At 40.5% G+C, this 15,541-nt stretch overlaps 1 protein-coding gene across 1 annotated transcript in view; it reads right to left on the bottom strand.

Annotated features, from left to right (window-relative positions):
- The window catches only part of FANK1 (fibronectin type III and ankyrin repeat domains 1), a 153,077-nt gene continuing 137,536 nt past the window's right edge, over positions 1-15,541 (bottom strand). The window contains exons 7-11 of the mRNA XM_089669648.1: positions 15,247-15,412; positions 12,487-12,630; positions 5,257-5,334; positions 5,126-5,170; positions 1-5,037 (exon numbers count right to left, since the gene is read on the bottom strand). Coding sequence (XP_089525774.1) covers positions 4,981-5,037; positions 5,126-5,170; positions 5,257-5,334; positions 12,487-12,630; positions 15,247-15,412 — 490 coding nt within the window. The 3' untranslated portion in view covers positions 1-4,980. The remainder of the gene's footprint in view (positions 5,038-5,125; positions 5,171-5,256; positions 5,335-12,486; positions 12,631-15,246; positions 15,413-15,541) is intronic.

Consider the following 15,541-nt stretch of genomic DNA (forward strand, 5'->3'; position numbering starts at 1 on the left):
TACAGTATACATGAATGCAGATTTATTATTGATTTCTCAGAAATAAAATAAAAAGTACATAAAATGTCATATATTTCAGACAGAGAAAAATTTAAAGGAGCCTTTAGGATGTTCTGGGCTATCCAAAGCAAAATCAGGATTTTTGTATTCAAGGTAAAACTCCTTTTCTTGGAATCCCCTGAGGTACACAGGAAAATAGGAAACCTTTGGGTTAAATTGCAGCCTGCTGGGGACTGGACAATGGCAAACAAACAAACCTATTGGCCAATCCAGGATAGAATTCCTGCTACTATCAATATTTTGACTACAAAAATATTATTTTCAACAACTGGAAGTCCATCTTCAAGACTTTCAAAAGCAGCCTGAACGGGGGGCAGCACAGAAAACATCTGTTAACAGGCCCAGAGTACAACTACAATAATTGGGGACAATCTGCAGGTCAAAAGCCATTTTAAGGACCCTACCAAAATGGCATCAGATAAAGCAGAACTGTCCACTGGGTACAGCTTAGAGAATGTGTGAACAGAAGAGGCTCTCATTGCCTCTAGTGCAGTCAGCCTTAACCAGGGGTGGACTGACAACTCATGGGGCCCCCGGGCAATAGGGGATCATGGGGCCCCTGTGTCCTTGCCCAAACTCAAAAAAGCCTATGAAAAAAGTACCAGGGGCATCTCATGGGGCCCCCTACTGATCCTGGGCCCTTGGGCAGTGTCCGAGTTTCCAGATGGTCATTCCGCCCCTGGCCTTAACACTAAAGGGCAGAGGGACCTGATCTATAAGCCTAAACAAGTGGGCTGTCTGAGCCACCAAGAGACTGATTAGGGTGGAAGGTGGAGTCTACCATAGGAAGAAAAGAAATCCTGGACTTCAACACCAGCTTGTACATGTGCAAAACCAAAAAGATATTGTTTGGCAAAGTAACGTTTCAACCAAAATAGGATGTAATATAGGACCTACAAAAGATTTCATAGTTCTGGAAAGGGCCATCTGCCGCTTATCTGTTGGATCCCTAAATGCAGGAGCATTCTCCACAGGTATAGTAGTCAGCTTGTTAAGGTGTGCCACAGCAGGATCCACAGTAAAAAAACAGATAATTTTTTAACAAACATCCTCATTAAGCGATTACAGGGATAACGAGCTGTTAGAAATAGCAAACAGCATATCAAATGTTTCCCATCTTCACACAGAAATAACTGGAAGAGCAGCTGCAAAGGGAAAGTCTTTGCAGCCTTAGATGGCCTATAAGGCCCAGGGCCAGAAACCGCACTGAAAGAAATGACAGGTTTATCCTTTATCTTCAAAATGGTGTACACCACATAAATAAGAGCTGAAACAGTCTACTTCAACTTGGGAATGCTAGCAATAGACTGCAACTCTTTAAAGGAAAACCCAAGAGTCACAAGACTTGAGCAACTCAAAATGAAAGCATCCATGAAAAGACTCCAATACCAGTGGCTAACAGGATTCCAGGCTACAGACAAGTATTTGGTGCCTGATTCATATGAGGAGAGCTTGCTAGGGGCACCTGGACAGGTAGGATTGTTGTCCCCATGTTGCAGCCACAGGATTAAGCAGTCAAAGGTAATCAAAGTTATTGCAAGAGGGAAGCAGGAATTAATCCAAGATCTAAATGGCTCTTTGGAGCTGGAGCAGCAGAGGAGAGATGCTTTCTCAATGTTGTGTGGTGGGAAAGAGAGCTTGGAGTGCAACACTCCATCCAGAAGAATGACAACAGTGCTCTGTTCCACAGCATCAACCCCTTTAATTGCAACGCTGGCAAGAAACTGAGAATAATTGTGCCCAGTGACCAATAAAAATAAGGGAATTCCCAGGGCTTGGCCCAAATAGCCTACTCGTTGAGTCTTTACAAACAAGGCAAATGCCAGTGGATCCAGACCTGGAAAGCCCCATATAGACCCCAGCATACGTGGGTTACTTCCAGTTCCAGCCTCACCCTGCAACATCACAACTTAATCTACAAAGTAGACCTATAGGCAAAACTTTTTTTCCATTTTGGATAGAGTAAGGGAGTGTTATAACGGTTATTTTTTGCCATTGGTGTACCATTGAGGAGATTACCCTTCACTTCCTGCCCCATAGCCAAAACAAGTGAGAGGAAATCTCTCCAAACTGAGGGAATCCCTCGCTTTCCCTAGGGTCACCAGAACAAGTTACCCCTTTGGAAGATTTCCCTTCTACTTCTGTTTGGCTGACAACCCAAAATGTGGGATTTTCTTTCACTTCACTTTTGATGATGAAGGTAAACACAACAAATAGAGAGGGTGAAGCTCCCTAATGGGAACAGACAGCAATAGACACCCAACAAGTGTTCTAATCCCTCTCCACTCTACCCCCCCAAAAAAGTTCTTTAGGTAAACTTTCAGGCTAAATTCACATGGGCAGCCAGGGGTGGATAGTTCGCTGTGTTCAAAGGCGACTAAACACTGTGGTCTGGCTGCATTAGCTGTGGCCAGTTTGTGTGCAACCAAAGCACCACAAAAATGTCAGTCAGGCTCTGTTCACATTTAGTCACTCAGATGTACAGTAACATAATGCTGACAACTTCAACTGTTCGCACTCAGTATTCACAACCACCAGCAAGACTCTCCTGATTCCTGCCAGTGTGTCCCTCACTGCTGCATTTCACCCAAGTGAATTTAGCCTAAAACAGCAGAACATAAAAACAAAAAAAATACAATAAAAAACATCCATCCTACTTGGAGCAAACAAGTGAGTCATGCTGGTAGTAGGAGGGGTTGTACCTTAAACTGGCCTAAGGTTTTCTTTGGTGTGCCAATGTCCAATCCTCCTGTAGGTGGCAGCATGGCCTGAAGGCTTGGAGCTTCCTGTGTCCCTCAATGGCCAAAAATTTTTTTTACAAAGTTTTGGCTTTGGATATACATTATTATAATATTAAAGACAGCCAAGAAAGACAACACATAAATAGAAGTCACCTCCTCCAAAGATCAAATTTGACCTGATCTCAATGGTCCTCCTACACCAGGTTGGTTTTCAAGGACACATTTATCGGATGACTACCAAATCAGATGACTTAACACCTGGATGGTATAGCAGGTGTAGAAGGCTGAAGGAACTGAACTAAGTGCCCAAGGCACAAGTACTCTGATTGACCACCAACAATATGGCAGCCAACTGACTTCTGCAGCAGAAGTGTGTATGAATTCCTCCAACATACAGGGAAGAAACCATTTCACTGCAGATTAGCAGACGAATGACCACAGTAACAAAGGTAGGAGGAATTATTATTATTACTCTGGATTTATATAGTACCAATAGTGTGCGCAGTGCTTTACAATATGAAATAGGACATTCCGGTGACTAAAGAGGAGGTGGGAATTTATGTGCAGGTTTCTTTTGCTTATTAACGACTAACAGCCAGCTTTCATTCATTTGCGGTCATGTTATTGCCCCCTTTCTCATCCGGTAGGAATTCACACATACTGTACAGTAGCAGTTGGTTCCTATGTCACCTTGTTTGCTTATTGGACATTGATTCTGTCTCATCTATTCTGCGCATTGAGCAGGCAGGTGACCTCAAAAGCTATAAAACTCAGAAGAAAATAGTAGAGAGATCCTTCTAGCTATATACTTTGGAAAGGTACGTGAACCACATGATTGACTGAACAGAACTAAAAATCCTTAAAAGATAAGTATTGGAATTATTTTTTTTTTTTAAAATCATACTTACCCAGGTGGATGCAGCTTCAGTCTGATGCTGCATCTGTCCCCCGTCGGCTCTAAGTGATCACATTACCGCTGATCCATGAGTTCTTACAGCCTCTCTGAGCAGAGAGCGGTGACTGTCAGTCACCGCTCTCTCCTCTGCCCCCCCGTGCTCACTGGAGCTTAACCGCTTGGCACCAGCGCCTTCCGGCCCTTTAAAGGTTTAAGAAGCCGGGAGGCGGGGCAGGGTTTTAGGGTCATGTGACCGCCGTGATTCACTGTCACGGCGGTCACATGATCGGGAAAGGTCCAGATCGAAAGAGGAGATCAGGACCTTTCTGTGACTACTTGACATGTGTGCTGGCAGCGCATGAGGCGCGCACTCCCAGCACATATGTTTTTCTTAATTGCACGCAAATGTACGGCCGCTCGGTGTCAAGGCCCAGACTCTGGGAGGCCGCACATTTGCGTGCGGCCGGCGCCAAGAGGTTAAACTGGAAAATGGGCAAAGATTAAAATATAAAGAAAACATAAAATTTATTGAAGTGATTAAATCAGCTGCTAAAACTCTATTAAAAAATTGAGGGTTTAATATCACTTTAAGGCATAACTATATTGGAACAGGGGATGGAAGGGGCTATAGGGGATGGAAGGGGCTATAGGGGATGGAAGGGGTTATAGGGGATGGAAGGGGCTATAGGGGATGGAAGGGGCTATAGGGGATGGATGAGGCTATAGGGGATGGAAGGGGCTATAGGGGATGGAAGGGGCTATAGAGGATGGAAGGGGCTATAGGGTAACTATACAAAAGTTTAGTTATCCTTTAATTTAAAACATTTCTGTATGTTGACTGTGAATTTATTATTAGTTCAGGTACAATGATCCTATAAATGACGACTACAGAAATACCCTTCTGTTAACATAAAATATAATGCTCTGAAATGTGCTCCCCCTCCAGTTCTCTTTATTTCTGACAAGTACATTTGATCAAGTGTTTCTGTCTGTTCCAAACACATCAAAAACAGCTAAATCTGGAAAGGGGGTAAACACATTTTCACAAGGCACTGTGCATATATCTATTCCTACTGGTTTCCTTTGATATATTATAATAAAAAGGATTCAGGATGGCGGGGTAGGTCAGACAACGTAATACGCTTGGATAAAGGAAGAATAAGTCATATGGTATGGTGTGTTTTAACTATTGTAAAATACGAAAAAAAATCCATTTTGGGAAAAAAGAAGATGAGACGTGTGAAGCCAGCATCGTCGGTACAATGTGTTATTATAGCAGAGGGCTCAGCGAACAGACAGACGTCTCTCTTCCTTGTTCTTCTCTAATATGAGCACCACGTTCTGTCGGGGAAATGACAGAAAGCGGTAAGGAGTGGGGGCTTCTACAAATGCTGCAAACGTTTTACCAGTGAAATCATCAGCTCTTTACCTGTCTGTCGAAAGCTTTAGCCATTTCTGCGATGCTTATTCCATACTGCATGAGAAAAAGAGACAAGCTTATCACATCCTTGCTTAGATAGCAGAGCCCAGAATACCATTCCATCCAGCAGCTTCTAATACCTCATTTGTGATGCTGCAGTCTGCTCCGCTCTCTATTAGTAAACGTACCAAGTCCTCATGGTTATTTAATGCTGCAACCTGAAGAGTCACAGAGAGAAAGAAAATGAAAATAAAAGCTCATATGGAATGCTGTACCAGTGTTTCTATTATTTGAGCATTACCAGTAATAACAATACATACATAGCCTTACACCAAGGAGGCAATACCTCAGGGTTTCATGCATACAAACTGCTGCAATTTTACTTATATTAGTGCAGATTAGAAACATTGAGTGTGGTGCTACCCCCGATATGTATCCATTTAAAGGACAACAATAATAAAGGCTTTTTTTCAACAGAGCAGCTAAGAATAGACAGATAAACACAAGGAAAGAAGCCTGGAGCTCCATCTGCTGGCTTGAAATAAATATGAAATTTACAATATTTTATGTTTATCCAAAAAAACATATACAGTATGAAATGCATACAAAGCCATTGTTTGTTCCTTTTAAACAGATAAACAGCATATATCAAAACTGTTTTACGGAAAAAAAATTTGCAAAGTAAAGCACATACTCTTATTATCACGCATATTATTAAGAAAGTGACATCACTGTTTACAGACTGCTCTTGTGCACGTTATACACCACTGTCACACTCCATGCCTGCTATTTGGGCTACATGTAATATCATTATACTGGTGAAGCCCACAGGAAGAAGGGTCAGCCACACCCCGGAGGATAGATGTATATAGTGTGTATTTATTGCTCCATAGGACACACAAAATACCAGGACATGAATATAGCACCTGTTAATGCGCTTCACACAATCTTGTGCTAAATCATCTTATGATTAAGCACAAGATCGTGTGAAACACGTCAACAGGTCCTGTATTCATGTCCTGGTGTTCTGTGTGTCCTATGGATCAATACACACTATATTCACCTATCCTCCGGAGTGCGGCTGACCCTTCTTCCTGTTGCATCGTGTGTGGTGGCGAGCCAGAGCCTGCACCTGTTGTGGATTGATCTGGATTGTCTGCCTGAGCGGTATACCTTTGTTCACTGGTGAAGCCCACCCTCTACATTTCCTCTCTCATAGGCCTACTAAATTATTCTCCCCATCAGCTTTCAAGGAAGTCCCATTGTGATCCTGATAAGATCTTTCATTTGGCATGAGGGAGATCAAGATTTCAGGTATTTCACTGACTGAGCTGAAAAATGTTTTCAAGAATTTAAGGCATACAAACGTAAATGAAGAGGTGCGACAGGATTGATTCTCTAAAGACCAATCAGAGCTTGCCTGAAAGCCATAATGATTTATAAATGTCTTGCTTTACTATATTTGTAAATTGGGCTCCAGCATCAGCATAAAATCATCAATCGTGTCAGCAGGCTGAAGAGAGAACAGCTGCACTCTGTGTGGAATCAGTGGTCTCTCTGCAGCAGTCTCCCTACTAAGTCAGCATTAGAGCTAGGCAATAATCAGACAGCATGAGTTTTGACAATAGCCTAGCTCTGGCTATAAGCTGCACATTTCAGCTGCATCAACATTCTTCTGGGGGATGAACTCTTAGGACTCCATTCGCTATATATATATATATATATATATATATATATCTGCCCCATTATTAATAATAAAAACAAGCTTCTCCCTTTCTTTGTGATTACTTCTCACATGTTTCTCTGTTCTGTAGGAGTCTTTTGGTTCATCCTACATATTGCAGTTCTCAAACACACTCCAAAAAACACTACTGGATTTGCATATATGTGTTTTGGTGTTACATTCAAGTTTAATTGCTTTGCATTTCTTATAGTATCCTTACATAATGTACACAGCTCACATTTAAATTAAAAACAATCTTTCATATACCAAACCAATTCCTTTTTTGCTTTACCCTTAATTTGCACTATAACTCAACCTATCCTAGCCACGTTCTGCTCCTCCGGTAAACAGAAGTCGAGTACCCGGTATAACTAAATAGGAATTCCAGGTATGGATATTTTGTTTATAGTTACATTGGTCTGTTCTCTGACTGGATGGAGTGGAAAGGATGATGTCACTGCCTGTCTCTCACCTTGTCCAATCACAGAATGCTTTGCATTTACTCAGAAAATGCAAAACATTCTCTTATTGGTGTATGTGCGGCTGATCTCCTGTGATCACTGGAGTAGCGATGTCTACATCAGTGATTTCCATCAGTCAGGTATGGTATATATACAAAAAATCACCAGCGCCAAAAAAATAATTCACAAATAAATGCTGCTGCTCCTTAGTGACAACACTAATAAAATAACAAAAAAAAACCCATCAAAACAGCAAAAATAAATACTCAAAAAAATATTAAATAATACAAAAAAAACAAAGAAAAAATATATTAATTAAATAGTCCCACTCCAAAAAAATAAAATATGGTGAGTAGAATGAAATTGAAAGTCCTTATTCCAAGACCCTTGACCAGTATTCACACCCGTTTGTTCTAAAATCACATACCGCACTCACCAGATATTGGTGAAAAAAAAAACGCCTTATGTATGGGCTCAGGAATCCTAGATCCCCTCAACTCAGCCTCCAATTACCAGGACAAGATGGAGATCCCCCAATCAATTTCATTCTACTCACATTTTTTATTTTTTTGAATTGGGACTATTTAATTATATTTTTTTCTTTATGATTTTATTTGTATTATTTGATATTGTTTGAGTGTTTATTTGCACTGTTTTGATGTTTTTTTTAGGTATGGTATATAGATGGTTATATTGGTTCAAGCTGGACTAATGTAACCATGTATAAAATATCCATATCTGGAATACATCTTTAACTAGAGCCAAACACTGCTTTATGGGCTACTGTGGACCAATACAAAAATATCTGTTGAGTGCCTGTGTGTGTGCTATGAAAAAAAGTATCTCTATTCCATTCAAAAACCAACTATTCATACAAAAACCATAAAATCCCAATGCCAAGTTGAAACAGTAGACTTTTGTTATATCACTCCCAAGTCTCACCCATCAGAAACTGCTGATGTGATCCCCAGCCTGTGGGCTTGCCGGGTGCTGGCTGCTGAAGTCTGTTCCTGCTCTTTGAAAACACTGTATAAAGGAAAGTCACACATCTATGACATCCCTTGTCACATCATAGATTAAGCCCAGATGCATGAAACATGTTAGAGGTGCGGGGATTTGGATGTGCATTGTCATTTTAATCTTGAAAGATGTGAGGTCATTGGAGTGCGACTTTCCTTTACACATAGTAGACTACTGGATTTCTTCATCCTACATAACTATATAAATATAAAATCTTTTTATATATTGCACTTATGCAGTATATACAGTAAATCAACACTTTATTCCAACGAATAAAATCCTTCAGTGGATGCAAAAATGAGGAAAAAGCTCATAGATGAATAAGATAGTAACGAGCTTCATGCTCTAAGAATACATATGCATAAGCAAGCTTAATGAACACCTAGACTGTTAGCAACATTATAGATCAGCCGTTCTCAACCTTTTTACCCCAGAAAAACCTAAAATAATTTCCAGGTCTTGGGGAACCCTTACTAAAACCAATTTATGAGGGAAAAATGGGGAAATGCCCCTTACATTGGCAGTCAGAAGGAAGATTGCAACCCTTACAGAATGATAAAAAGATAATTGGTGTCATGCTTCTGGCTTTGCCAATTGATGTTGATCCTAAAATTATGCAGGCACTATTAAATGGGAGATCAATCAACCACAGCTCAAGAAACCCCTAGCAACACCTGGAGGAACCCTGGTTGAAAATGGCTGCTATAGGTAGCATGCTGGTTAAGAATATGTAAATACTTCACTGTCCCTTTTAGACTTTCTTTAAAAAAAAGAAAAAGAAAAAAAAACCATGAGCCCTGGGTGGTTTAAGCCTTAATGTGCTAGTTTGCACTGAATACTAGCACATTATGGCATATTCACCCTAAAACAAAGCCCTCCAGTGACACGCTGTCCCTGCTAACAGGGCTCCTATCTTCACCTGGTCTCCCTTCTGGGTTCACGAGCTGCAGCCGCTTGAATGGCCGAGCTCCAGCTTATGTGTGCGGGAGTCACAGCCACTGCACAGAGCTCTGAAGGGACAGCATAAGTATGTCATCCCATTGGAGAACATGCACCCGTGACGTCACCGGCTGCATCCTGTGTGAATATCTCCTAAACACCACAAGTTTACTAGATACTCACTGTACCTACAAGTAAGCCTTATTATAGACTTACCTGTAGGTATAAGTTCAAAAGTGGAGTTTTAAGATTGACCAGCAATTTCTAATATTGGATTTTATCACTCCTACTCCTTCCTTGAATGTACTCATAAAGCAGACTCTCATTTGTTTCTTCTTTTCTACCTCTACTGTGACTTCCATTAATCAAAAACAACCCACCTGTCCCTTTAAACTCTGCCGATGCTCAGTTACCAATTTTCTTATTATATTTCATTTCATAACATTTCTTCTCCAATTCCCCCGCATAAACTTTTCTTGCTGCATACAATTTCATTTTAATCTCGGGAACTGTCCCTTCGGGATATTTTAGCCAATTTCTTATAATGACAGCTATTTGCCTGTAAATACCCATCACAATCAGTGGGTTTGAAAAAGATGCTCGCCATGATCTCATTATTTATAATCACAGTCCTTAAATCTAAAGTAATTAACTGCAGTTTGACTATAAGTGCAACAAACTCAAGCTTCCTTTTCTCATTATTACCCAGAAAGTTCTTTAAACTGTCCTCTATGCCGCCCCATATACAGATGGTCTGCCCAATACTGTAAACAATAAGCCCCCTAAAATTGTGCATATCCCTTCCAACACTCTCAGAACAGTTACGAATACAGCAAGACAATTTTACATCCCATAGCTAAACCTTTTCTGTGCTGGAAATAATGGTTGTTAAAGTTTATGGAAACTCATTTTTTGTAGTATGCCTGGCATCACGTTTCCCTGTATACAGTTTTCTTTGTATTTTGGTATAAAGTTTCTTACCTACAGATCCTGCCAGTAACACTTCCCGTTGCAGGCTGACAATACTAAAACAATGTTGCATGAAGCAGCAGCATGGTCAGCCTACAACAAGAAGGGCTGTTACTGGCAGGATCTGTACACAACACACTTGGCAACAGATTCAAAAGAAATTATTTGCTTAAAGCAGAACTATAGGCAAACCTTTTTTTCTTTCATTTTGAACAGAGCAAAGGAGGGTTAAAACTCCTATCAGATTTTTTTCTGCCATCTGTGTCCCATTGTGGAGACTTCCCTTCACTTCCTGTCCTATAGCCAGACAAGAAGTAGGAGGAAATTCCTGAAAATTAGGGGCATTCCTTGAAGCCCCACAGGTCACCAAAACTAGTGTCCCCAATGGAATATTTTCTATTACTTTTCTGGGGTAACCCAAACTTTGGGGTTTTCTTTTACTTTCACTTTCAATGATAATAAACAGGGCAAACAAAGAGGGTGAATCTCCTTAATGGGGGCAAAGACAGCAATAAAAACTGACAAACGTACAAATCCCTCCATCTATCCAACACATAAAAAAAAAATTCTGCCTTTAATTATCATTTTAAGCCTGAGCTTAATCAAACTGTTTTTTTGTTTGTTTTTTTTTAAATCAGCACAAGGGACAGTACTTTCTATCAATGAAAAGTGTCCTTTTTGCTGGTGGCAGTAGCTTTGATTGAAATCTAATGCCCTCTGAACCCCTTTTACTACCTCAGCAGTGGTAATCTCCAGATGCTACAGGTGATAACAGAGCTGAGGAACCTGAGAGAGGAACTTGTTAAGAGTACAGACTATGACCACCCTTCCTGCCCCCTCCTCCATTCATAAAAGCTGTACTACAGCTTCTATGGATGAAAAGCTATCTATAAATGGAGAATACAGACCTGTCATTCATATGCCTAGCCTCCATTCATAAATAACTTGAAAGGTGAAAAGGACAGGCATAGTTCTTGATGAATGCATAGGACAGGTCCCTTAGCTCTATTAACCCCTACAGCAACAGAATATTACATCTGAAGGGGATTCACAGATCTTTGGATTTCAACTAAAGCAGCAGCCATCAGCACAAGGGGCACTTTGCATTGATAGAAATTATGGTTCCTTGTGCTGATATTTATTTTTTTGTTTGACTAAACTTGTAAGCAGACGTGGTAATGCACATGGTCAGAATAGCACCAGTTGCACAGCTCCCGATGTACATGGGACGATGTCTTTTGGAACACTGACTTATGAAGATTGGTACTCCCTGTGACTAGGTGTGCAGCCCTGTGCTGCCATCAGTTGTCGGGTTACAAAACTAGCCTTAAAACCTTTTTATACCACCTTGTATTACATTTTTCTTCTTGGATTTAGATACACTATAACTAAACTATAGAAATGCTGTGTGTGAGAGAAAGCAGAGAACCTTCAATGAGCGAGTTGTATTAGGAAACACATTCATTGTGAATGGACTGCAACGCACAGAAAATAGCACATGCCACATTGTGTATTGTTCACATCTGTGTGCTGTGGTGTGTTACAATGCACTTGTGCTGCAGTGCATTGAGTTAGTACATTGAGGTTCTATTTAGAATGAATGGCACCACAACAAATCACACAATTTGCCAGGTGTTTGTGGTAATGTGTGACAAAACACACTTTTATACTGCGTTACCGCAATGCACCGGTGTGAACCGGTCCTATGTCTGACTACCGATCACTGACGTCATAAACAAGTATCCGGCCAAGATGAATCTTCCCAAACAGCAACACTACATGAGACGGAAATTTTAGATGTAGAACAAGTTCAACAGAAGTTGAACAAATTTAACAAATTTTGAGGAAAGCCTCGTTGTTCTCCCTCTGTGAGGCCACAAAAGGAATAGTCAAAGGTGGCATTCAATGTACCCAAGTCTTTTTTCAAGAAAGTTAATTACATATACCTGGTGAATTACTAGAATCTTTGAAGTTTAAGATTGAATCCGTTCTTTGTAGCCTTCAGTGCTATTATTATAAGGTGTGACTCCTGTGGAGACACTGTACCATGACTCATCTAACTGACATCAAGAGTTCAAAATAAGAAGTATAAAGAAGACTATACAGGATCTTGTTTTTCATAAGGAAAACTTCAAGAATGATATAAAAACACAAAAAAAAGCTCAGCAAAGGTCCTGCGGACTTGGAACTATTAGAATAAAACAAATACAGATATTTCACTCAGGTTGGCCTGTAGCAATAAATACTATATGAATTACCATCAAGGGGGATTTGCCATCCCTGTCCTTAGCATTGACCTCAGCTCCAGCTCTGATTAAACATCGTGCACTGTCTGTGTTTCCAGTTACAGCAGAAACTCTCATCAGTGGAGTCCATTTTAAATGCCTGTCTCTGGTATCTACCTAAAGAAAAAAAATATAAACAATGCATAAAAATCTTTAAGATCAGGGAACAATAATAAAATAACAACAATGCTAGCAGTCTCAGAAAGAGGATACCGATAATAATATTAAACTGAAATCTATAGGATAAATTATGAATCTATATAAAATACAAACCGGAATCTCAAAGCTCCTGTAAAAGGACCTTTATACTTACCTGTCCCAGAAACAATTATTAGAATCTTAACTCTGTTGCAGAGCAAAGACACTCAAATAATCATAATATCCAACCCTTCCAGAATTGTCAGATGCCTGGTCCCCGGTTGCGCTCCTGCCATCTTCTATTTCCCTACCTGAACACAGTAATGAAGAACAAGCCAGCGAGAGGAGCCACAGAGCACAGTAGGGGACCAAGGTAACTGACACAACCCAAAGCATGTTATGAAAGCCATAGTGATATTGTGTTCGGCCAGTGGGCAGCCTTCCGTGCCTGCAGAACACAATGATTACTGGTGGTGGCTACAGCCGCCAGCAGTGGTCACATGCAAAAAATCCAAACAGGCTGGTTGTACTAAAGTAAAATGATGGATGGTCCCTGCTGAACCAGCTGAGATTTGATCCATCATCTATGGCTGGCTTTAGAAGCTGAATATTCGGCATCCACCATTGTTCTTTAATGGAGCAAAGATTAGCAATTCAAGCATTCAGACAAGCAAGTATAAAGTCTTTTCTTTACAGAGAGACCTTTAATGAAGTTGTTAATCTAGGGAGAGTTATTTTGGAAGAGCACTTAGTAATGTTTGGATGTGAAGATTCGTCAGGTGGGTTTAATTCTACGAAACAGCAAACACAAATGCTCCTGCGCTTGGGGATGGACTTGATGCAGGCTACAACTACATTAAGAATGTCCTGGAACATGCACACCTTGCTGCCCTCAAATGGACCGGGGGAATCCAAATATACTGAATGAGGAAAGAACAAAGAGAGGGCGCACAGGCCTAGTGCATTACCATAAAAAAATGTTTAATAAGAAATAAAATAGGTGTTGTACTCACAAACAAGAATAACTTGGTGGCTCTGAGGAAGAGGCAAGTCCTCGAAACGCATCAGCCTATTGGATGTCTACACTCCCCATTGCGGACTGTTACTCAGCGCGGTGTTGACCCAGCTGTTCTTTTATGATGTGCCTTGACTTTATTCTCGTTTGTGAGTACAACACCTATTTTATTTGTTATTAAACATTTTTTATGGTAATGCACTAGGCCCGTGCGCCCTCTCTTTGTTCTTTCCTCATTCAGGGTTTGATTCTACCAATGTGTACCAGTACAGGTAACTATATAGTCTCTCTTTTACAGAACTTTTATTTTTATTTTTAGCAACAGTCATTTCAAGGTGGAACTCCATTTCTAAAAACAGTTGAAATACATACGTTTACTGTTTTAACTGCCAACAAGTTTGTAATACAGCTGGTCTTGTGCTCAAGCAGCCAACACTGGTCAGGATTAGAGATGAACATGGCTGTCCTCCAAACTCATCACCAACCTGAACTGTGAACTCCTGATTTTTTGTACTCCAATGAGCTGTGGACCAGGTCATTCCCCATAACACAGCTCATGTGAGCTAGGGCAGAGGGAATGACCCATCCTGCAGCTCACGTGGGTGCAAAAAAGAAGGAGTTCAGAACTTGGGTTAGAGATGAGTTTGGAGGACATCCAAGCTCATTCCCAATCCTGACTATAGATGTTGATTTGTTCAATAGCGGGCTCAGGTCTGAACACAGAAACCAGCTGTCATTCCTGGTACAATGAGCTGCTTGCAAGGGACTTCCTGCTCTGCAGTGGACGTTACAAGGGGGCAGGGATGCTTATGTCATCAATAACCTAATAAAGCCACATGGCCAAATTAGGTGAATGTCAACTTCCTGGACAGAGGTCAGTATGCTGATACAATGTGCAAGCAGGAGGTTAAATTACTGGACCAGGAAGATAAATTGCTTGAGTGGGAACTACAGATGTCACCTATTTGACTATATAATGAGCAAAATGTGTACATCACATGTTTGGCTGAACAAGTTTACAGATCAGGAAAGACAGTAAACATAGTATATACTGTACATTTCAGCTTTATAATGAGTGATTTCCTGGAGTTTCCCAATGATAATGATGATGATGATGATAATGAAAAGATAAGTCATGGTATAAGTAGAGAAATATTACAACCATAAGCACATTATAAAAAATGCTTTCTAAAACAAATTAACTTGTTTATGTAAAAGATTTTTGTACATAACTCTTCTATACGTGGACAGACCTCCCAAGACCTCTACTTCAAAAATTCCCACCTGTGGTCTTCTTCTATAGCCAAGTCAAGCTGTCTCACTTGGACAGTTTAATATCTTATAATATTTGGATGAGAAGTGAAATTCTATGTCGAAGCCAACCACTCTGAAGACTCCACCAGTGAGAAATGACCACTGTAGTATCTGAGAAGTATAAGAAGCCAGTGAACAATTAAACTCCCCTGTGTGTCCATAGCTGAAATGGCAGATTTAGGTGACCAACCTTTTAAGAACTGCTCCAGTCTTAATTGACTCCATCTACTCTGAACCTGTGCTGCAGATAGTGGCAGGTATCATACCTCACAACCATCATTAATCATCCACTGAATGAGCTTCACATGACCGCCATCAACTGCCCAGTGCATGGCAGTACATCCACTCTTATCTTGGTTCTCCCATGATGCTCCTTGTGTCCTTAGATACTGCACAACATCCAGATGTCCAGAGAAGCATGCCAGCATCACACTGCAAAGACATAAAAACTACAAAGTTACAGGTGTTTGTCACCCTGAGACTTGGGAACTGACAGTAGCTTACATAACTTACTCCATTAATACACCAGTAAATAATAAGTGTTTATCACTATTTATTGTG

This window comes from Staurois parvus, unplaced genomic scaffold (assembly GCF_062004578.1).
Source record: "Staurois parvus isolate SC_StPar_1 unplaced genomic scaffold, SC_StPar_1.0 ptg000009l, whole genome shotgun sequence".
Lineage (NCBI taxonomy): Eukaryota > Metazoa > Chordata > Amphibia > Anura > Ranidae > Staurois > Staurois parvus.